The following is a 24487-nucleotide window of genomic DNA, read 5'->3' as shown; positions in this document are numbered from 1 at the left end:
CCTAGACTTTATTTCCCAATAGAGACATTGACTTAACTACAACATACATCCCCCAAAAGTTTAATGAGAACTACAGAACCAATTAAGAAGTCACAATACTGCAGGCAAGCTCAAAGTCTAGAATAGCCACATTGAAATTGGTTAAAATGTCTATTTTGTGTCAACTGTGATAGCCCTTTTCTAAGGCTGACACAGCTTGGTGAGATTGGTAGGAAAAACTCAGCTTGTAGCTTCTCTCCCTTGGGAGGGAAAAAGAAGAGTGGAATGTGCATCCAACATTTTCACTTTTTAGGGAGCAGACGAGGAATTTATTTCTCTCTCTACTGACTGAGAGCACTAATGAGGAAATGGCATACAGTAATCCCTCTTTATCTGCAGGGGATATGTTTCAAGACACCCAGTGGATGTCTGAAACTGTGGGTAGTACCAAACCTGATTGCCATCAATCATATTTCTGTATTCCACTCACAAATTCAGTGTCTTTTCCATCCTAAGCACTTATCATGCATGATGGCTATAATTTTTGCCATGTGAGATGCAATGATAAAACTAACAAATTTTTTTTCCTTCTTTACAATTTCACAGACGATTTGTTTTTACGATAGATCTCAGCAACCTCAGCATGTGATTTTTTTCTTTCCTTATTAAGTTGAGAACTTTCACCTCTTCACTTAAAGGAAGCACTTTACAATTTCTCTATGGCATATCCGAATTGCCAGCCCCAGTGCTCTTGGACTTTGAGGTCATTATTAAGCATTAATAAAATAGGGGTTACTTGAACACAAGCACAGTGATACTGTGACAGTTGATCTGACAACCAATATGGCTACTAATCAGGTAGTGTATATCATGGATACCCTGGGCAAAGGGATGATTCATGTTCCAGGTGAGACATAGTGGGACAGCATGAGATTTCATCATGCTACTCAGAATAGTGCACAATTTAGGCCAGGTATGGTGGCGCGTGCCTTTAATCCCAGCATTTTGGGAGACTGAAGCAGATGGATCACCTGATATCGGGAATTCAAGACCAACCTGGCCAACATGACAAAACCCCTTCTCTGCTAAAAATGCAAATTAGCTGGGCATGGTGGCTCATGTCTGTAGTCTCAGCTACTCAGGAGGCTAACGCAGGAGAATCACATGAACCTAGGAGTTGGAGGTTGCAGTGAGCTGAGATTACACCACTGCACTATAGCCTGGGCAACAAGGGCAAGGCGTTATCTCAAAACAAACAAACAAACAAAAAAACGCACAATTTGAAAGAATTATTTCTGGAATTTTTTCATTTGATATTTTTGTACCACGGGTGACCATGGCTAGCTCAAACTACAAAAAGTAAAACTGCGGATAAAAGAAGACTACTTTTGATGCCTTGGGGCCATGGAGAACAAAAGAAAGCTAAGTGGTTTGTGGTAGCACCAGAGAATTGACAGTGCTGCGGATGGAGGCTGGTGTAGCTCAGCATAATTGGGAGAAAGTGCCTGGCTCATGACTTGTTGTTTGGGAGGGGAAGAGAAGAATGGAATATATATCCCGTATTCTGGCTTTTCAGGGGCCTACCAGAGGGACTGGTGTCAGTCTTGGCTGACCCACAGCGCTGACGGAGATGGCCTCACACTTCCGAACAAGATAGCTCAGCAGCTTGTTGCAGCACTGGAGAATCTGTAATACCACAGACAGACACTAGAGGGAGGAAGAGATTGGGAGCTCTTGAGAAAGAAACTGGTAAAGCCCTCTAATTTGGAAATCACAAGCCCTCTAATTTGGAAATCACATGCATAAGCTCAGAGAAGACATATCCTTGGAAAAGATTTGAGGGACCTCCAGAATCTCTAGTTGAGAGTCCATTTGTGAAAGTCTTCCCTGTACCATGTCTGTCCATAAAGACTGAGATAAGTGGATGTGTCTTTAAATGTACGAAATACAACGAAAACAACAAGATACAAAGTAAACCAGGGAAACATGGCATAATCAAAGGATCAGAATAAATCTACAGAAGCAGACCCTAAAGAAACAGAAATGTACGCATTACCTGACAAAGAATTTGAAATAATTGTCTTAAGGGATCTCAAGGCACTGCAAGAGAACACAGATAATTAAATGAAATCAGGAAAACAATACATGAACGAAATGAGAATATCAACAAAGATATAGAATAAATGAGAACCAAGCAGATATTCTGGAGCTAAAAAACCACAATAACTGAAATGAAAAACTTACTCGAGTGGTTCAGCAGTAGATTTGATCAAACAGAATAAAGAGTCAGAAAACTTGTACACAAATCATTTGAAATTATTAAGTCAGAAAAAAAAAAGAATAAAGGAAAGTAAAGAAAGCCTAAGACACTTGTGGAACAACATCATGTGGAACGGTATACACATTATGGTAGTTCTAGAATAAGAGAGAAAGGGGCAAAGAACTTATTTGAAGAAATAATGGTAAAAACTTCCCAAATATTTGGAAGGAATTTGATATCCTAATTTAAGAAGCTCAAAGGACTCCAAAGAATGAACCCAAAGAGGCCCACACCAACATAAACAAAAATTCGAATTGTCAGAAGTTAAAGACAGAATGTTGAAAGCAGCAAGAAAAAAGTAGCTTGTCATATAGAAGGAAGGTTCCAGAAGATTGTCAGTGGATTTCTCAGCATAATTACAGGCCAGAAGGGAGTGGGATGATACATTCAAAGAGCCAGAGAGGAAACAAAACAAAACAAAAATCCCTTCCAACTAACAATACTTTATCTGGGCTAAATCATTCTTCACAAATGAAGAAGTAAAGATACTCTCAGATGAACAAAAGCTGAAGAAGTTCATCACCACTAGACTTGCCTTACAAGAATTGCTAAAGGGAATCCTTCAAGCTGAAATGAAAGGATATTAAACAGCAACATGAAAGCATACAAAAATATAAAGCCTTCTGGTAAATGTAAATATACAGACAAATTTAAAATCTTATAATACTGTGTCATATAGTACAGTTGTACCTCAGTATCCACGGAGGATTGATTCCAGGACTCCCCACACATACCAAAATCTACAGATGCTCCAGTTCCACACCAAACAAATGGTCAATCTTTGGGTTCTACATCCTGCAAATACTATATTTTTGATCCATGATTAGTTGAACCCATGGATATAGAACACATAGATATAGAGGGCTGACTGTATATAAATCATTTTTAATTCTTGTATAGAACTTAAAAGATAAAAGCATAAATAAAATTAAACTATGGTGATAGATACAAAATAGAAAAGGATGTAATTTGTGACATTGATAACATAAACTGGGGAGGGAGATGTAAATGAGTAGAGTTTTAGTATGTGATTGAAGTTACCTTGTTAGGTTGTTATAATTCTAAGATGTTTAATGTAATCCCCATGGTAATAACAAAGAAAATACCTGTAGGAGATGCACAACAGAAAATGAGAAGGAAATCAAAGCATGTCACTATGAAAAAGATCAATGAAACACAAAGGAAGGGAATAAGAGAGGAAATCATGAACTGAATGACTACAAGGTATATAGAAAACAACAAAATGTCAATAGTAAGTCCTTCTCTATCAGTAATTAGGTGAACATGAATTAAACACCCCATTCAAATGATGTGAAGTAGCAAACTAGATCAGAAAACAAGATCCAACTATATCCTAGCTATATTCTGTCACTTGAGTTACAAGGATATACATAGACTGAAAATGAAAAGATGGAAAAATATATATCATGTAAATGGTAACCAAAATAGAGCAGGTATAGCCATACTTATATCAGAAAACTATCAAAAGAGACAAAGAAAAAGATTATATAATAGTCAAAGAGTCAATTCGCTGGGGAGATACAACAATTACAATAATATATATACTTAACAACAGAGCATCCAAATATATGAAGCAAACACCAATAGAGTTGAAGAGAAAAACAGACAGTAACACAATAATAGGAGATTTCACCACCCCTCCTTCAATAACAGATTGATTAACCAGATTGAAGATCAGTAAGAAAATAGAACTTGAGTAATGCTGTAGACCAATTGAACCTAATTGACATATATAGAACATTCTGCCCAGTAACAGTAGAATATACACTCTCCTCAAGCACATATAGAGCATTCTCTAGGAAAGATGACATGATGGGCCACAGAACAAGTCTTAACAAATTTAAGAAGACTGAAACCATAGTACTATTTTTTCTGACCACAGAGGAATGGAAATTAATAACAAAAGGAAAACTGGAAAATTCACAAATATGTGGAAATTAACACTCTTAAAAAATCAATGGGTCAAAGAACAAATTACAAGAAACATAGAAAATAACTTGAAACAAATGAAAATGAAAAAACAGCATATCACAACCTATGGGATGCAGCAAAAGCAGTTCTAAGCAGGAAGTTTATAGTGGTAAAGGCCTACGTTAAAAAAGAAGAAGGTGTACATACTTTTGAAGGAAGAAAAACAAGAAAAGAAGGATCTCAAATCAGAAACCTAACTTTACACCTCAGCAACTAGGAAAAGAAGAACAAACGAAACCTAAAATTAGAAGGGAAAGACTGATAAAGATTAGAGTAGAAGTAAATAAAATAGAGAATAGAAAAAAAATCAATAAAATTAAGAGTTGCGTTTTTGTAAAGATCAGCAAAATTGACAATTCCTTAGACTAAGTAAGGAAAAAAGAGGAGACTTAATAGCAAAAATCAGGAATGAAAGAATAGAAATTAAAACTGATACCACAAAAATTAAAAAGATTATGAGACTACTATGAATGATGATATGCCAACAGATTGAATAACCTAGAAGAAATAAATTTCTAAAAATATACAACCTTCATGACTGGATTATGAAGAAATAAAAACATCTGAACAGATCTGTAACTAATAAAGAGATTGAATTGGTTATTCAGAACCTTTCAACAAAGAAAAAAACCAGGACCAGATGGCTTCACTGGAGAATTCTATCAGACATTTAAAGAAGAAGTAACACCGATCTTTCTTAAACTCTTCCAAAAAATTGAAGAAGAGGGAACATTTCCAAACTCACTTTGTGAGCAAGCATTACCATGACACCAAAATCAGGCAATGAAACTACAAGAAAACAGACTGATATCCTTCATGAATCATGATGCAAAGATTCTTAGCTTAAAGTGTATTCAACAATACGTTAAGAGGATTATATACCATGACTGAATGAAAATTATTCCTTGAATACAAGGATGGCTCAATATACAAAAATTACTATAATGCGCCACATTGATAGAATGATGAACGGAACCCACCTGATCATCTTAATTAATGCAGAACTAGGATATGACAAAACTCAACACTCACTTATGGTAAAACATTCAACAAATTAGGAATAGAAGGTGATGACCTCAATGTAATAAAGCAATAGCATATTTGTATATATTTCTAAATAATTAGGAACAAGATCTCTAAGAAATATTTGCACACCCATATTCATTGAGTATTATTTACAAGAGCCAAGAGGTGGAAGCAACCTATATAATGCCTATCAGCAAATGAATGAATAAAGAGAATATGGTATCTCTACACGATGGAAGATTATTCCACCTTAGAAAAGAAGTCCTGTCATATGCTACAATGTGGATGAAACTTAAGGACATTATGCAAAGTGAAATAAACTAGTGACAAAAGGTAAATACTGCATGATTACACTTATGTGTGGTATCTAAAGTAGTCAAACTTGTAGAAACAGAATGTAGAATAGCGGTTACCTTGGGATGGGAGGAAGGGGGAAATGGGAGTTGTTGTTCAATGAGTATAGAGTTTTAGTTTTGCAAGATATGAAAGTTTTAGAGATTTGTTGCCCATAAGGACATATAGTGAACACTACTGTACCATACACTTAAAAATACTTAAAATGGTAAATTTTATGTTAATATGCTTTTCACCACAATTTAAAACTGGTCTGCGAGCTCTTCTGTGCATTTTCAGGAAAATGTAAACTACAACATCAGTTAGACACATCCATTAGGTTATGCTGAGCTTCAGGAGAGGACATTTATGTTCTGATGGGAACATAAGTAGGCACAGCCACTTAGCAGAACAATTTAGTCTTAGAATTTGGGATTCCTCATCAGTCTCTCCATGAGTGCTTTGGTTACTGTAGCCTCCAATAATTGTGGGAGGATCAAGAGGTGGTGTTAGTTGAGGTTGCCAGTAAATTGTATTCTGGGCATTAGAGTACTCCCATATTTTCTGGAGGTTTATAGCCATTTGGGACTGGCTTCTCCTTCACAGGCCTCCTTCCTCTTTCCTGTTAGGAGTCAGGACATTTCTATTATCTCTTGCCTAAGGATAGTGGATAAGAAGAAAGAGTGTATAAGGAAGGCAGTGGACAAGAAGAAAGAGTGTATAAGGCAGCTTGCTGCCAGGTTGCCCCCTGCTCCTTGAATTCACCCCCAAATTAACTCTTACCTTTTATAGTAGTCCTCTTTTGCAAGCTGTTAGGGCTGTGGTATTTTCCTTCAAAAAGATCCCACCTACCTACCATGTCAAGCTTTTCTCAGAATTTGTGGATTATCAAGAAACCCCCATTTTACAGTATTATATATTTAATTGTAAAAATTCTTTCATCGTTTCTAGGAGTTGGGAGTATAGCATGAATGCTAGGACATTCATGTCCTTAGTTCGTCGCTTGATTCAGTCTTTTAGGTTACATTTCCATCTTATTTTCTCTTAGCTAGATTATGAGAGTCACTGTTGTTCATAGGTCTTGCTGTTCAGTCCCCAGGATGTGTAGCAGTTCTATAACAGAGCTACTCAAAGTGTGGCCCTGCAAATCAGCAGCATCAACATCCCTGGGGGAGAGGCCAAGAAATAGGAGTTTTTTTAAAACATCTTTCCATACGTACTCAGGAAGTTCGAGAAATGCTGCTGTATACTGCTTCTTTAGAAGCAGTTCCCATAACTGCATAACAATCTGAATACTGTATGGTGACATGATAAAATTCTATTTATGGTTTTTGTTTTTGTTGATGAATTCCTTAATAGTTTAGCTGTATTATTTTGTTGATAATAGTAAATTCTCATGAAGATAATTTTTTGTCAAACTATCCATAGTGATCTATTACGTGTGAACAGTTTGTCTTTTCTCCTCAAATATTCACCTTTTCTAAATTGTACTTCCTGTTCTGTACCACTTTCCTAAGTGGCAGATATCCTTTCAACATTTACCTTCCACAGTGCTTTATCATCTTTCTCTTACCACCATGGTTTTAGATCTAAAATTCATTAATGTGTTTTTGAGTCCATCATCTAAGTTGTTAACAGAAAAGACACATTTAGCTTGAGCTGTAAATATCTTACATTTTTGGAATATATGAGCTTAACGTGTGGGGTGGTAGAGGGACATGTGTGGGTGAAGGTGTATGCTTTGCACATAGCCTAGCAGAATATATTGCATAGAATTAGGGCTGGATGGATGTTTGTACAATGGAAAGGTAGGCCTGAGAGTTGCATGTGTGTATCACTCATGTAGCGTCTGAAATAAGCAGGCAGGCCTCCAGCCTGACTCATCAGACCTCCTCCCCAAAAGATCTCTAAGTACAACCTTTCTCTCATTATCTGAAAAGAGGAAATGAAACGAGTCAGAGATTATTTACTAGGTGGAAAGACTGTGGTGCCGAAGACATTAATCAAGTAATGCAGCTCATGGCTGTAGACTGTATCTTCTAATTAGGCTGGAAATGATCCAAGATAATTTTCCTGAAAAATTTAAAAATCTCATAAAGACAGGTAGTTCTTGGGTGTACCAAAATTCGGTCAGGCCAACTGATAGTCTTCCAAAGAACTTCAAGGTGCACACAGTCTTCATGGCTCCTCTTTTGGTCTGAAGTTTGTCAGAGTGTGGAGATCCAAGTTTAAGTGGGGAGTTAAGCAACACTTTCCAGATTGAATTACACTAAGCATTAGGTCTTGACTGATTGCCAGAGCAGCACTTCCAAATAATTTCTGCACAGGAATTCAGCTGCAGAAGGCTAGACAGTAACCATATACTGCTGGGAGCATCCTTCCTGTGTGGCTGTATTGTAGCTTCCAAACCATCTGCCTCAAAACACAGGGCTATGGGATAAACTGACAATGCTCAGAGTGTTGTTCCTTTTAGATGGTTTGTAGCAAAGAACAGGATAGAATTTAAACGTTATGTCACTGAATTGTTGACTTTACTTGGTGGCAAGTGAAACTCTATTTAAAACCCTATGACAACACCATTTGTCAGGCCTCTAAAAATAATGCAAAAAGAAAATAAGCAAATTTTCCAACTTATTTTGTTCCTCTGGAGATCCGTGCGTCCGAAGTTATGAGGTCAATTTCTGTATTTTCTGTGAGACTTTTTGAATCTTTGGGAATGAACTTTAAACACTCAAGTGCTAAAAAATCAGAAAAAATAAATGCCTTCTAGAAGGAAAAAAACAAAAAAAACAGCATAGCATTGTTTATATGGTGCTTAAGTTTGGGAGCTCTTGGCTGCTTGGACATTTGAAGTCATACTTGTGAAAGGAAAAGAATGTTAAAACTCACATTCATAAGTGGATGTGACTCTCCTGAATTTAAGCATATACTGGAAAGTAGTTTGCCCATTATGCTATATTCTGATTTAATTGTTTTGATTTAAAAATCTTAAAAATGCACAGAGAACTTCAGATATGTAGGAGAAAGTTATGTAGAATTGTGATACCTATTTTAATTATTGTTACTATGATGACTAATGTCAGCAAAAAACGTAATGGCTCCAGCATGGTTGGCAGCTGTCTTGAAAATGTTGTCACGGTGCCATTCTGTTACCTGATTTCATTAAACCGGCTTCCACTTGAGATAGGAGCACACTTGGCAGAATTTATAATTCGCTGGACAACTGCAGACTTAAAAGTTTTGGTTCTCACACTACCTTTTAGGAATCCAAGTTATTTTATGGATGGCGAACAGAAAAGCTCCTAAAAAGACTCAAAAAGCATGGTAGGCATTAAATTGCTTTTTAAATTCAATCTTCTGATAGGTATAAATGAACTCAGTCTAAGAGATTGAATTACCTTAAAAACTATGTATAAGGGCTCAACACATTCGGAAAAGTACCTGGAAAAAATTTATCTTGTTGAATGCTAAAATTCTTTAAAGAAAATATTCGAAACATCATTCGGTAGAGCAAATTAGGAATGTATCAGATATGTCGGTTTACAGGGAGCACTCTACTAGCACAGACATCTCATATTCTTAGTAAATTCAATTAAGAATTTTACTGATTGTATCATAGGTTTGCTTTGACTGGGAATATCCTGAACTGCTAACTAAATTCCCATTTTATCCTTGCTCCTCCTGCCAGCTGGGATGCCAGCATGGGCATCCTTCAGTGGACTTCACTCTGTGCCAGGGAATTTGTTCATACTACTTTTGAAAAACAAGTATTCTTAACAACAACAGCAACAACAACAAAATTATGAACTGGGGAATAAACCTCTTCCAAACATTGTTTCAGCCCAGGTGCAGTGGTTTACCACTGTAATCCCAACACTTGGGAGGCCGGGGTGGGAGGATTGCTTGAACCAGAAGTTTGAGACCAGCCTGGGCAACATGGAGAAACCCCATCTCTAAAAAAAAAAAAAAAAAAAAAAAAAAAAACCAAACTCAAAAATTAGCCAGGTGTGGTGGTAAGCACCTGTGATCCCAGCTACTAGGGAGGCTGAGGTGGGAAGATTGCTTGAGCCTTGGGAGGTTGAGGTTGCAGTGAGCCAAGATCATGCCACTGCACTCTAGCTTAGGTGACAGAACAAGACCCTAAAGAAAGAAAGGAAAAAAAAAGATTATTTTAGTTGGTACCTTCCAGCAGAGTCTTTTAATTGTGGTTCAGAAGACTTTAGAAACCATTCTGAACAGCTTGTCTTCTGTCCAAGGGTGAGAAAATGAAAAGCACAAATAACTCTACAGAAATAGCCTGAAAAGAGACCAGTACAATCAAATAATGGGAAGAGGGCAAGAAGATGTAAATAATGGGGAAAAAATATTCCAGAGGGAAATAAATACTAAGCAATCTAAAGCTGATTAAAGATTTTTTTTTGGAGACAGAGCCTTGCTTTGTTTCCCAGGCTGGAGTGCAGTGGTGCGATCTCAGCTCACTGCAACCTCTGCCTCCTGGGTTCAAGCGATTCCCTGCCTCATCCTCCTGAGTAGCTGGGACTACAAGCACCCACCCCTACGCCCAGCTAATTTTTGTATTTTAGTAGAGACGGGGTTTCACCACCTTGGCCAGGCTGGTCTTGAGCTCCTCACCTTGTGATCCACCTGCCTGTACCTCCCAAAGTGCTGGAAAAGATGATTATATTTTAATGAGCTACCTTTGCTATTTTGGAAATAAGAACCTGAGGCAGTAAGTAACTTCTTTATTATGAATATTTCTCCTTCCTTCCTTCCCTCCCCTCCCCTCCTAATTTTTATATTTTTAGTAGAGATGGGGTTTCACCTTCTTAGCCAGGTTTGAATGCCACCCAACACAAATTTGTAAACTTTCTTAAAACATTGAGATTTTTTTGCGATTTTTTTTAAGCTCATCAACTATCATTGGTGTTAGTGTATTTTGTATTAACCCAAGACAATTCTTCTTCCAGTGTGGCCCAACGAAGCCAAAAATATTGGACATCCCTGGCATACAGAGTAACATAATAGACTGCAGAGACTCAGAAAGGGAAGGGTAGGATGGGTAGGGAGGGCAGGGATGAAACACTACACGTTAGGTGCAGTCTACTCAGGTGATGGGTACCTTAAGATCTCAGAATTCGCCAGTATACAATTCATCCATGAAACAAAAAACTACTTTTACCGACAAGCTATTGAAATAAAAATTTAAAAGTAAATATTCAAAGCTAAAAAAATAGATGCATTTATTAACTTCATGAAAATGAAAATGAAGTTTTAAAGAATATGCAAGCCCCCTACAGTGATCTACAGAAGCCTTTCCACCGTCCTCCCTGGTTCACTGGGTGTGGCCACATTGATCCCCTTTCTATTTTCAGAAGCTGAGGGCCTTTGCATTTGCTTTTCATCTGTCTGCAACGTTTCGTCTCAGTTGTATATGTGGCTTGTTCATGTACTTACTTCAGAGCTCTGCTCAAATGTGAATTTCTGTCACCTCTCAGTATTCTTTACTTTTCATCATGACACTCAATATCACCTGGCATTGTATTGTTTCTCTCTCTGGCGAGACCTTGTCATCTTTGCATCTGCATCATGTACCCCTCAAAAAGAGCCTTTACTACATACAGTAGGGGATCAATAAATACGTATTAAATGAACTAATAGGACAAAGATACACAAATACATAAACACATTCTCTGAAGAGGAAACACAAGTGGGTAACAATTATTGTCTCACAAGTTATAAGGGAAATGCAAACTAAGGCAATGAAATAGTATTTTTTTCATCAAATTTGCAAGAAATAAATAATGATATTATTGGAAAGGGTAGAAAAGTAAATTGATATGGTCTTTTGCAAGGCAGTTGTTTTTGTATGTTTGTTTATTTTTGAGACAGTCTTTCGGTCTTGCTCTGTCTCCCAGGCAGGAGTGCAGTGGTGTGAACACAGCTCACTGCAGCCTCGACCTCTTGGACTCAAGCAAGGGGTTCCCTTGGGGCTCCCACCTCAGTGCCCCGAGTAGCTGCAACTGCAGGTGGAAGCCACCACACCCGGCTAATTTTTGTATTTTTTGTAGAGATGGGGTTTCTCCATGTTGCCAGGGCTGGTTTTGAACTTCTGGGCTCAAGTGATCTGCCTGCCTCAGCCTCCCAAAGTGCTGGGACTTCACGAGTGAGCCACCACCCCCGACCTTGGAAGGCAATTTAATATGCAAGTACTCACACATGGACACAGACAGGCATATGCAAGGGTACTGCTGCAGCCCTGTTGCAATAGTGAAAAATCAGAAGCAGCCTCAGTGCCTACTGATAGTGGCATTGTTAATTACAGAATACATGTATGCTTTAATACTAGGCGGCAGGTTTTTAAGAATGAGGGACAGCTAATATGCTCTATATTGTGGTGCCATTTGTGTTTCACAAAATGCAAGACTAAATTTCTGTATTTATAATTACATATGAAAATACCTAGAAAAATGTTGAATAGACTCCACGCAGAACTTTCATTTTATTTATCATTCACTGGACATGGATTTGTTGAGCATGTGCTGTGTGAGAAGAATTATCCAAATGCTAGGGATAGAGTCGTAGGTAAAGTAGGAGAAGCTGCCTGCCATCATAGAGCTTCTGCCCTCATAGGAGGAAGCGAACCATGAGTGCTACAAGGGAATACTATATAGGTCAGGTGGTGAAAGGTACCAGGAAGAGAGGTAAAGCATGGGTAGGAAGGCACTTGAAGCTCCAGTGTCCAGTGGCGATTTCTGCACATCCTGTAAATGTGCACTGTCCAGTACTGTAGCCGCCAGCCACCTATAGCTGTTAAGTACCTGAAATGTGACTAGTGCAGCTGAGGAGCTGGATTTTAAATTTTATTTCATTTTAATTCATTTACATCTAAATTGCCACACATGGTAGACAGTATAATGACATGGGATGATCAGAGAAGACTTCACTTAACAAAGGGACATTTGAGCTGCAACCAGGGAGCTAGTCATGTATTTCAGGCAGAGTGAACAGCAGGACCTTATTTGGGGCAGTCAGAGGCAGAAAAGACAAAAAGGTAAGAGTGGAAGGAGATGAAGCCAGTGAAACAGATGGGGACCCACTATGGAAGGCCTTACTGGCTAGTGAAAGACATTGCTTATTCTCTACATGAGGCAGGAAGCCACTGCAAAGCTTTGAGCAGACAGGTGTTGTGATCTGAATTTTTAAAGGAGTGCTAGAACTGTTCTGATGATAAACCATAGAAGTGAGTGCAGAGGCAAGAAGTCCAGAGGCTACTCCATCACTCAGGCTGGAGGTAGTGGTGGATTGCTCTCCACACTTAGGAGGGCGGTGACGGAGGTGTTCCGAAGAGGTCAGATGTGTTGCTAGTATTCAGATAGATCAGATGAGAGGCCTGAGAGAAACGGAGGAATCAGGATTTGGGCCTGAGCAAACGAGACAGCACTGGGGAAAGGGAACACTGGGAGGAGAATTCAGGAGTTGTGCTTTGGGCATATTAAGTGCCTGTGGATATAAAGAACAAAGTCCTGGCCATGAGTGACACCGAAACAGCAATGGCAGCTAAAGGATTTCTTCCTAAAGAACTGGATAAAAGACAAGTGTTCATTGATGGTGTTAGAGTCATTCTCTTTGTTTAGAGGCAAAACAGGTGATGTGTTGTTGACCTTTTTAGGATGAAGGTTTTATAGGTCCTCAATTATGCGTGGTTCTTAGATTTGGGTGATTATTTCTTATTTCTTCCTTAGAATGGCTCCTGAACGAGTGGCATCCCTGTCACGAGTTTGTGTCCCACTTATTACCCTGCCAGATGTCGACCCCCTGGTGGAGGCTTTGCTCGTCTGTCACGGACATGAACCTCAGGAAATCCTCCAGCAAGAGTTCTTTGAGGCTGTAAACGAGGCCGTTTTGCTGTAAGTGGTGTTCACGTCTCCTATCATCCTGTGTCGTTTTTCCTTTTCTTAGAAGGCTGTGGTGTATTGGAAAGACTATATGACAGCAGTTTCCAAACGTTTTTGTCTCAGTGCCCCATATAACTCTTAAAAATTACTGGAAATCCCAAAGAGTTTTATTCTTTTAACTTTTATTTTAGGGTTGGGGATACAGGTGAAGGTTTGTTACGTAGTAAACACATGTCATGGCGGTTCGTTATACATATTATTTCATCACCCAGGTATTAAGCCTAGTTCCCAATAGTTACCTTTTTTGCTCCTCTACCTCCTCCTACCCCTTCTCAGGTAGACCCAGCAACTATTGTTTCCTTCTTTGTGTTCATACATTCCCAAGAGTTTTTTTAAAGATCTGTTAAACACCTATTAATATTTGCCATATTTGAAACTAAAACAAATTTTTAAAAATATATTTCTTCATTTAAAAAATAAAAATAATTTGATTACATGTTAACACAAATAGTGTATTTTTATGAAAAAAATGCTCTTTTCAAAGCCAAAAAAAACAGTTTGACAAGAGCAGCATTGGTTTTACATTTTTGCAAGTCTCATTTTCTGCCCTAAGACTGCTGGATTCTCATATCTGCCTCTGGTGGGATGTGTTGTTTCGGTTGAAGTGTATGAAGAAAATCCAGCCCCACATACATAGTAGTTGGGAAAGGGTGGAGTATTCTAAAAGCCATCACAGATCACTGTGGATAATTCTGCTTTGATAGCTCACCAAAATTTGAAAATGGTCATTTTTTAAAGGTTAGTTGCAGTGTGGAATCTGAAATTATGTCAGTTAACTTTCTATACTCTATTACATTAAAACCCATTGGTCTGTCTTGCACTTGCAGTGGATCTTTTTGTATAATTTTGTAGCATTATGCATGGTTCATGTGGAAGATCTTAGTTCATTGTATATTATGTATACATTATGTGTATCTTCCAAACATTGACATATTTCATATGCAGTATCAAAACCTACAGTCATTACTGTCACCACGGATCTCATCAGAAATGAGTTTAAGTATTGGGAAGCTGTGAAGCTTATGTTGGTGGACTTAGATTTTCCAGGATTCTAATTTCTGCTTAAAAGCTAAAATTTATCATGGGCTACAAATACTGTCATTTTCCTTAGGGGACTGAGTCATTTTGCTAATTATTGAGAAAGTCTGTGTCTAATCCCAACGTGTGACTAACCACTGCTTATCTGCTAGTCATTCTTTCAAGTCAATTTTCACGACAAAAAGCAGTCAGGTGAGCCCCAGCTGAAAGAATTGTGCAGGTGTACAAGTGGAGTGCTTTTCTCCAGACAACCATCGTTTTTTGTTATGAAGCAGAAGAGCTTTATGCACACTTTCCTCTTCACCATATAGAATTCTTTTCTAAAAGTATCCTTGAGGGCAACAGTTTAATAAAATCAGTATGTTATACTGCTTCATCAAGCATTCGTATGTGAAAACGTGGTGTTTCGACTGTGTGTGTGTGTGTGGTGGTGAAGAGTAGCATGAGGATTGTCTCTGCTCTGATTCCTGCTGAGATGCAGCTGTGTTACCCACTGTTGCTTTTGCACTATCAGCGCAAACGTCAACATGGTTGTTCAGGAAGAACCAGGAGATTCAAAATAGTGCTTCCCTACCACTTGTGTGTGTGGCCAACTTTCATATAAAAGATCTTCTGTGCTTGGTTGGAGCTGATAACAGACAACTACAAGCAATACAGCAAGCCCAGAGATTCTATTGTAAGGCAGAAGTGCAGTTCTGTTGATGACATACTAATTTATCACATCTGCATTTACATTGTTTGTTTTTCTTTAGACTCTGAATGATTGATCTCAAACTGATGTGGCAATTAATTTGCACCATAAGAGTATTTAAAAGATTGTTGCATAAGACACAATTAAATAAATCATTAACATCTGTAAAGGCAAGGGAAAAATAACTTTCCTCATATTTTTTTCTTTATTTACAGTTTAGCCCACTTTCTCTGGAGCAGATGTCTCCATCTTGTGAGTCAGAGAATTCTCTGATTTGTCAGTTTCATATTTTCTCGATGAAACATCGGTAGGATGAAAAATTGGATCTTTTAATCCTCATTTTTAAAGCCAATGATCCATTCTTAAATACAAGAAAATATATTATAAGTAAATGTTACTTTCCAAATAAAATATTGTAAAATTCCAAAATAATAATATAAAATATATATTAGATATATAAGTAAAATATACACTATGTATATACAAAAAATATATATCTAATAAAATTATTTAAAATAACTTAGATGAAATTTAAAAATTAGAAAAGTTTTCAAAATTAAGAAATATATATTACTGCAAAACCCAACAAAGTATACTTATTTTTTCTTATGTTTCCGTGTAGCCCCAAGAGAAACTATGATAATTTTTAAAATAAATTTTTCTTTTAACACATCTCAATTCTTCCCTTCTTCCTTGGAAAGGATTCTTTGGACCCCACTTTGAAAATTACTGCATGACCTTATGACTACTGCTGTCTTTATGACTCCAAGTTAGGAGTTGCTCCGTCAGCAGTGTTTTAAAACACTGTAAATCTACTATGGTGGTATAATTTGCAGAGTCCCCTCAGTCTCAGATAATTAGATTCAAAGTGTTCACATTTCTGAATTCAAGGTTTACATGCAATGTGATTTTAAAATGATACTTACTGCTTATGAACCTCACATTTTATTAAGAATACTATGGTTTTAAAATCATTTTATTAATACTATTTATGTTTTCAATTCTTTTCTTTTGAGATAGGGTCTCACTCTGTCTCATAGGCTGGAATACATTGGTGCAATCTTGGCTCCCTGCAACCTCAACCTCCCAGGCACAGCCTCCTGAGTAGCTGGGACCACAGGTGCAGGCCATCACACCTGGTTAATTTTTCATATTTTTGGTAGAGATGGAGTTTCACCATGTTGCCTAGGCTGGTCTTAAACCTCTGAGCTCAAGCAGCCTGCCTACCTTGGCTTCCTAAAATGTTGGGATTATAGGTGTCAGCTGCTGTGACTGGCCACCCAATTCTTTATTTAAATACTTTTAGGAGAATTGTTACATATATAGACCCTTCCTTGCTATACAGTGCATTTTAAAAAACAAAACTGCAATACCTTTATTGCATGTTAAAATTGACATTAGTTCCTTATCATCATCACATACCTATTCAGGAATTAAATTATCCTGATTGTCTTACAATTTTTCTTCCAGTCGGTTTGTTAGAATCAGAGTTCAAATCTATACATTGCTTTTGGTTTATAGGTTCTTTTAATTCTCTTTCAATCTCTCTTTGGTTTTTGTTTTGAAATTATTTGTTGAAATAGTACAGTTTCTTTCCCCACTCTCAGGTGGTAGAGCATGTCCGCCCTCTTGAGTGTGATAAAGGGTGTGCGCCTCAGGAGCGCAGTCCTGTGGGCTTAGGTGGCTCCTTTGGTCACATTCTCAGTTCTCATGCAGTCAGGCCTGTTTTGTTACCTTCTGTTCTGCTTCTCTGGTCTCTTGCATGTGTGTATGGCAGTATCACTGCTTTAGTGGTGGCATCAACTGTGTTCAATACAAAATAAGGCTCCTTCCCTTTGATTTCTCTTTACCAGGGTTGTTTTTAGTTTGTTTTGCTATCATTCCTTGTCTTATATTTCACGTAACTTTTAAAACCAATTTTTCTAGTTGCAGGGGAGACACCCAGTGTCATTTGGAGGAAGGACTCTTATAAGTGTATAGATTAATGAGAGAGCTGGCGTTTTGATGATGTTAAGGCTTTCTGTCCACCTGTTCGGAACACATATGTTTTTCCATTTGTTCAGCTTTTGTGATCTGAAGGGAGTATTGTATATACTTTTCACACATTGGACTTAAGCATTTCTTATTCCTAATGTTTTGTTTTATTTGTGTTTTGAATGTTTTCACTGTCGTAAATGGATCTTCTCCATCTTCAAATAGATTTTCATTATTTTGTTGCCTTTGGAAAATGGACAAGCTCAAAACCACTGATGTGATTACAGTTCGGTGTATTTCCATTTTTTTATATGTAAGTCTTAAAAATTAGGATACATATTTTAATTTCAGTTTGTAGGAAAGGTTGTAATCTGAGACTTTGTGAAAGTGAGATTTAAAAAGAGAAATAGAAGATTAAGCCTCTTGATGTTTCAAAAAATGGTTAAAAAAACAAAATGTCCTTTTTTCTACTTACTCTAAACCTTCTCTCAGAATTCACCCAATAAGTGGAGTGAGCTTCCTGAGGAGTCTGAGCATTATCTTTGGTTGATATTGAATAAAGGGTGCCGTGAATGTGCAGCACAGTGCTGGGATTCTTCCCTCACAGTGCCCCAATACCCACAACGGAGCACACGCTTCACGGCCCCACCGCTGACCATACCAGTTGGCATTTTCACTCTCTACGGTGATTTTTCAAAATATTTGCAAAGAATATTTAACTGGAATGCTCTTGCCTCTCACCGTGACAGCTCTCTTCTCGATTTCATCTAGGAATATATTTCACAGGAGATTATGGTTTCAGGTACCCCCATGTCCAACCTTACTCTTTCAGCAAGAGCTGAATTAAAGGGAATGTGGAGGAGAACACATCTGGTCCTCTGTGAAACCCCAAAAGCTGTTTCAGAAATCGCTGGCCAGGCGACGTGCTCAGAGAACAGTTACTCCTGCTCCAGCTCAGCACTCAGAGGGACGCCAAGGGCAGCGGCTCCCCAAGCAGGCCTGCACTCCCTTGCTTGTAATTTTGCTTGTGATAGCACGTTCTCCCTCAACAACTCATAAAATTTATTTAGTTTGGAAAGTTATTTCTGCTAACCCATAAGGGACAGACTGTCCAGAAGTGCTGGGTGGTCTTCAATGTGTCCAAATCCTGTGGCTTAAGCTCAGCAAGTTCCCCAAGCAGTGGCGTAAGAGCTGGAGCCTCTCCATGGACACTTTCCCGTAGACAGAACATCCCAGCCACATGTTGACACAGCGAGGCTGATCCAATCAATCAGTGCAAATTACCAGCCGCGCCCAGCACCCCCTCCCCAAATGTACTGCATGGTCGTTTGGAAACCACATGCTTTCTTTGACCAGTGCTCCCTACCCTGTGTTTAGCCTTCCAACTATTTGCTTACCACAGTATACCAGTGGAATTTCTTCTGTTTGACAATTGGCTGGTGTTTTTGGCCTTGGCTTCCAAATGCAGTCATATATTTTCAGCAATGGGCTGCCTGTCTTTTAAACAGCAGATGCTTGCCCCTCTTTATGGTTTAGATAGCCTAGAGGAACTTTTAAATTTCTTGGGCTAAATGTCAACTTTTCATGTCTGTCCCTGGGGCTGCCATCATAGGCACCTGCAGGCTACAGATTGCATAAAACCTTCCTGGGCGGGCTACTGAGGCCCTTTTGTAAGTCTGGAGTGTAAGAAATTCAGCATGACATGTCCTCTGAGGTCATCCGAATCCACTGCTTCAAAATACTGAGAAGCTTGAAGACTGGATGGAGAATTTTTTCTGTATGCTTGAATGAATGAAACAGTGGACAAATGAAAAAAAAAAAAAAAAAGAATGAAGGCATGACTGTGATCTTGCGATACAATAAGAAATTATATTTGGTATTTATCCAGGCTCCTAAAACCCTTGGAATTTCCTGAGTGATGAGGTGAGAAAAGCATCTTTTATTATTCGTAAGTACCTTTCCACCACATCTGAGTGTAGAACAAGCTAGTGAAGTAACTCCTGGTGGGCCCTCCACCCCCACCATAGCCTCCGGATGGGGGCTGGTAGCCAGAGGAACCAACCATAGGAAAAAAGGCTGGAGCTTTCAGTACCATACCTAACCCCCAGAGTTCGACCTGATCACTACTGGCCAGTGATTTCATCAGTCATACTTACATTGTGAGGCCTACATAAAAATGCTAAACTGTAGGGTCATACCGCTTCCAGATTTGTGGTCACATCTAAGTGCTGGGAAGTTGGCATGCTTGGAGAGGGCCTGGGAGCTCTGAACTTTCCCCCAGGCGTGGCCTTCTGCATCTCTCCTATGTGGCTGTTCCTGAGTCGTATCTTTCAGAATAAACTGGTAATGGCAAGTGAAGCGTCTTCCTGAGTTCTGTGAGCTATTCTAGCAAATTATCAAACCTGAGGAGAGGGTCACTGGAACCTCTGATTTTATAGCTAGTTGGTCAGAAGAATGAGAGGCCTGGACTTGTGATTGGCATCTAAAGCAGGGGCAGTTTTGTGGGACTGCGCCCTTAACCTGCGGCATCTGTGCTCCTCCAGGTGGTGTCAGAACTGAATCATTGGGTACCCAGTTAGTGTGTAGAGAGTTGGGAGTATTGGTTGGTGTGGAGGAGAAAATCCAAGACTCATATTGAGTGTGAGAAGTGCTCTGTGAGGAAAGACAGCTCCTAGTAGTGGGAATGACTGACATTCTAGTAACTGACTGACCACGCTAACACTCACAGCTCAGGGGTGGCTCTGAGTGTTAAATAGAGCAGCCATATGATTTAAAATCTAGACCATGCCACTTTTGAGCGTTAAAGGAGATCCCTTTTATAAGTATGGTGGGATAACAGAAGTAAACTTGCAAACTGTCACACACTTAGTGTGACAAATGCTCACACTAAAATTTAAATGAGTTGAATGCCTGTAATAGTCTTAGCACAGTGCCTGGTACCCACAGTAAATACTCTGTAACCATTAGTGTCTACACCACACCACCCTTAATGTGCCCAATCTCGCCTGATCTCGGAAGCTGAGGGGGATTGGGCCTGGGGAGTAGCAGGTGCTGTGGGCTTTAAAAAAGAAAAAGAAGAAAACCAGGCACACTGGCACATACCTGTAATCTCAGCTACTCAGAAGGCTGAAGCAGGAGAAGTACTTAAGACCAGGAGTTCAAGTCCAGCTTGGGCAATGTAGCAAGACCCTGTCTCTCAAAAAGAAAAGTAAAAATAACTGTTAGCACATTACTATTACCATTATTGACTCCAGTAATTTATTATTTTTGACAATGTGTAGTATTAGGTTTTCTCAAACTCACATTTTTGCCCCTAACAAAAGAATCACTAAACTAAAACCAGATGTAAGAATAATTCTCATTGCCGGAATAGCTAATACGGCTTCCAACAATGCTTAATAAGAAAACAATTCATTATCCTATGAGAAGAACCTAATTTATGCTTCTTGACTAACTTATTTATTAGTAGTTTACTCATCTGGTGTGCTCTTGCATATCAAATTACCCCAAAAACAGGAGTCTAACTAGAATTACTCTGAGGAGCCACAGATTCTTTTGAATACCCTCAGTATCGTTCTAGCCATGTTACAAATCAGGAAAATAGGACCTCTGAAAATGGAACCGCAAATTACAAGAAAGGGCTGACCTACAATCAAGCTGTTGGGTTTGTGCTTTTTTTCACCTTAGATAAGAAAAATCAGGATTTAAATATTGTCAAATCATATAGGTGAGTGTTTAAACAAAAGAAAGATCAGCATAATACCAAAGACAGAAAGATGGCAAAGAATTAGCAGTAACCAGAACTCCATTTCTATTAATATTGTTTATTCATGATTGAAACTGAGAGACTGCCTCACATCCTTTTATCTTCTTTTTGAGACAGGGTCTTACTCTGTCACCCAGGCTGGAGCAATGGCACAATCATGGCTCACTGCAGCTCAACGTCCCAGGCTAAGGTGATTCTTTCACCTCAGCCTCCCGAGTGGCTAGGACTACAGGTATGTGCCATCATGCCTGGCTAGTTTTTGTATTTTTGGTAGAGACAGGGTTTCACCATGTTGGTCAGGCTGGTCTTGAACTCCTGACCTCAGGTGATCCGCCCTCCTCAGCCTCCCAAAGTGCTGGGACTACAGGCATGAGCCACTGTGCCCGGCCACATTCTGTTTTTTATTTATTCATTTATTTAGAGACAGCGTCTTGCTCTGTTGCCCAGGCTGGAGTGCAGTGGTGCAGTGTTGACTCACTGCAACCTCTGCCTGCCAGGTTCAAGTGATTGTCCTGCCTCAGCCCCCTGAGTAGTGGGATTACAGGTGACCACCACCATGCCTGGCTAATTTTTGTATTTTTAGTAGAGACAGGGTTTCACCATGTTGGTCAGGTTCGTTTTGAACTCCTGACCTCAGGTGATCCACCCTCCTCAGCCTCCCAAAGTGCTGGGATTACAGGCATGAGTCACCATCCCCAGCCCCACATCCTGTTTTTTTAACCTTAATAAGATATGGTTACAAATTTAGTCATAGTTTACTTTTCTAATAAAAATCTGATATTGATGTGTAATCACCAGACATTCTGGTGTGTTTGGGTTTGGACATTTCTTCTGCTTGTTGGTGGCTGCACTTTGAGAAGTGAGCTGCTCTGCACATACAGATTATAATGATGGCAACCATAGTCTGAATTGTGATGATTGCTTAGATCAGGCTGTCACCTAAATACAACTTTAGGATGTGAGCAATGTTCTTTACACTTCCATGGAACTAAGCAGTTCTCCAGAACAGTTAATCTCAAGTTTTGTGAGCTTCTCTGGCAGCCCAAACAGCCCTGATCTGTTTCTGGTTTGAAAATGTGGATTGTTGCTGGCGCACCTTTGTCTTACCTAAGGAATCCCTGGCCTCCCCTCTACTCAGTGTTAGAACACAACCTCCCAGATGGGCCTCTCTCATCAGGAACCTTTCTTGAGAAGAATTTAATTATGCATTCTGGTTTTTTTTTTTTTTTTTTATTGTAGCTATAAAAGTATTTGGAGCCAAAATTATTTAATAAGCAGTTGAACCAATTTCTTTACCTGCTGCCTCTTTTTGGAAAGGATGAGAAAAAATAACTGCCTTACTAAACTGAGTATATGGGAGAAACAAAGTACAGTTTTCTAAATGTCAAGGAGGTGTCCGTCCAGAGTCTGTTGGACAGGGGAGAGCGTCCTGTCTAGGCCTCCCTGCCTCGTGCCAGACACTGTCACTGCAAATGAGATTTCTAAGTGGAGCCCTGACTGGAAGCCTACTACTCATTTTATTTTAAAGGAGAAAATAGTAACGTATTGCACATAAATTCCAAATGCCCTACCCATTTCCTGAAACATAGCTACAATACAGAAAACTCTCTTAATTATTAGGTAGGGATTTGGGGGCAAATTTGTGTCTTTGTTTTCCTTGAAGTCATGATTTTGGTCAGGTCCAGGTAGGATGGGTGGAAGCAGTATGGAGGAGAAAAAGCACGACCTTTGTGCTTCTGTCGCTAACACACTCAGCAGAATGAAATTTTTCAGTCCTCCTAAAAACAGGTTTTTCTTTTTTACTTGATTGGCCCTTTAAATTTTCCACAGAATATATATTCATTTTATCAGGTCTAACCATACAGCACAGGGTATATACAGAAAATGTTCATTACCTCCTCCTCCTTATGCTCCAGTTCTGGTAGCCATCCATACCTTATGCTTGTTAGACGTAAAGTCCATGTAAAGCCATTGTCTGCTCATTGTCAGAAGCAGCATTACACCATAGATACATCACCCCAGAACCTGCTTTTTAACCAGCGTGTCTTAAATGCCCCTCACAGGACATCAGTCCAGCTAATTTGAAGTAGGGGCATAGTCCGTGGCATGTGACCCGCGTTCTAGTCCGTGGTTGCACATTGCAGTGTTTCTAGTTTTGTCCTTATATTTAAAGATTGCAGTAAATATCCTCAAACTGATGTTTCTATTTCTGCCTGGCAAATTCACAGCAGTATAATGATTAAGACAGGTGTGTGTGTGTCTTGAATTTTCTTCAGTGGTGCCACATGACTGACTGGACGTGTGAAGCCACTGCCCGCCCGCCTATGAGGAGGTGCACCCTCTGCCTGCCCCAGCACTGGGTGTTGTCACTGCTGAACGCCAGCACTGCGAGGGTGAAACTGACTGTACCGGTGCACTTCCCTTTCTTTACTGTTCATTAGAGGGGGGCGCTGCACATTTTTATAGGCCATTTCCAGTTCTTTTTCTGTGCTTTGCCTTTTTATTTAAAGCCAGCCTGGTTCACATGAAGAGCACTGTGTAGAATACAGATGTGTTGGCTCGGCCAAATTCTGTTAAGCAAGCATATCAACGTCATGCTGCTTCGGTGATTCCTTGGTTCAGGAGTGATTACAAAGAGTTAAATCACTGATGTTTTAGAGCAAAATCTATTCAAATATTAAACACGGGTCCATAAACTTAACCACTCGCAGCAATTAGTAGGGTGTGCTCCTAATCTAGGCTCTAATAAAAAGCCATTAACACACACAGTTTTCAAACTAGAATGGGAGCATCACGCTCTTACTGACTAGAGTGTGATTCGTGTGCTTGTGTGACTGTGCAGTGTCTGTTCATTCCTTCTGCTGAGTGGGACGGGTCAGTTCTGCATTGGTTCATGTGAATTTGCTGCTGCTCCTGGCAGCCTGGCCTGCATGCGGCACCAGCCTCCCTGCCATCACCTGGCAGGATGAATGACATGTACTGTGCCATGGCTTTCGGCCAGGACTTGGTGCTGGTGGAAGACCTCTCACTGCAGTGAAGCACCTTTCTGATGACATACAGATTCATGTTACATGGATTCTAAAGAAAGATAAGGCATGAGGAAAGCTGGTCACAGCCAGCACTGCTGCTTGAGAGGGAAGGAGCTACTGAGAGGCGAGCTCTCCTCTTCAGAGCTTCCTGGCTCGTGGTGGGGGTGGTCCTGGCTCCATGATGGAAGCTGCAGGCACCCTCTCCACACCCAGGGGTGTTCTGCTTCCCCCTGATTACTGGACAGGAACCCCTCCCCAGGGCTTCTTTGTTGTGGCTAAAATTCGCTGACCACCTGGATAGGAAAAGCATTTCCCCTTCACAAGGGGCATGAGCACAGGCACGGCGTCTGGCTCACCCAGTAAAGCTGCCTGCTGTCCCCCTGA

General features: G+C 39.5%; 1 protein-coding gene and 2 long non-coding RNA genes across 9 annotated transcripts in view; 2 read left to right on the top strand and 1 right to left on the bottom strand.

Moving 5' to 3' along the window:
* Window positions 1–24487, top strand: part of FANCC (FA complementation group C) — a 207603-nt gene that overhangs the window by 145555 nt on the left and 37561 nt on the right. For all 7 annotated transcript variants that reach the window (XM_032266369.1, XM_032266364.1, XM_032266367.1 and 4 more), the window contains one exon: window positions 13393–13557. In XM_032266369.1, coding sequence (XP_032122260.1) covers window positions 13393–13557 — 165 coding nt within the window. The remainder of the gene's footprint in view (window positions 1–13392; window positions 13558–24487) is intronic.
* On the top strand, window positions 1222–8443 carry LOC116541879. Its single transcript, XR_004264989.1, has 2 exons — window positions 1222–6335; window positions 6366–8443. It is a non-coding gene; the product is annotated as an uncharacterized LOC116541879 (long non-coding RNA).
* Window positions 13719–20983, bottom strand: LOC116541880. Its single transcript, XR_004264990.1, has 2 exons — window positions 20411–20983; window positions 13719–15695 (listed from the first exon to the last, which is right to left on the bottom strand). It is a non-coding gene; the product is annotated as an uncharacterized LOC116541880 (long non-coding RNA).

The sequence above is a fragment of the Sapajus apella genome, unplaced genomic scaffold, assembly GCF_009761245.1.
Source record: "Sapajus apella isolate SASKATOON/1434 unplaced genomic scaffold, GSC_monkey_1.0 scaffold158, whole genome shotgun sequence".
In the NCBI taxonomy this organism is placed as follows: Eukaryota; Metazoa; Chordata; class Mammalia; order Primates; family Cebidae; genus Sapajus; species Sapajus apella.
The sequence above is the reverse complement of the archived record's forward strand: the minus strand, read 5'-3'. Positions and strand labels throughout refer to the sequence as shown.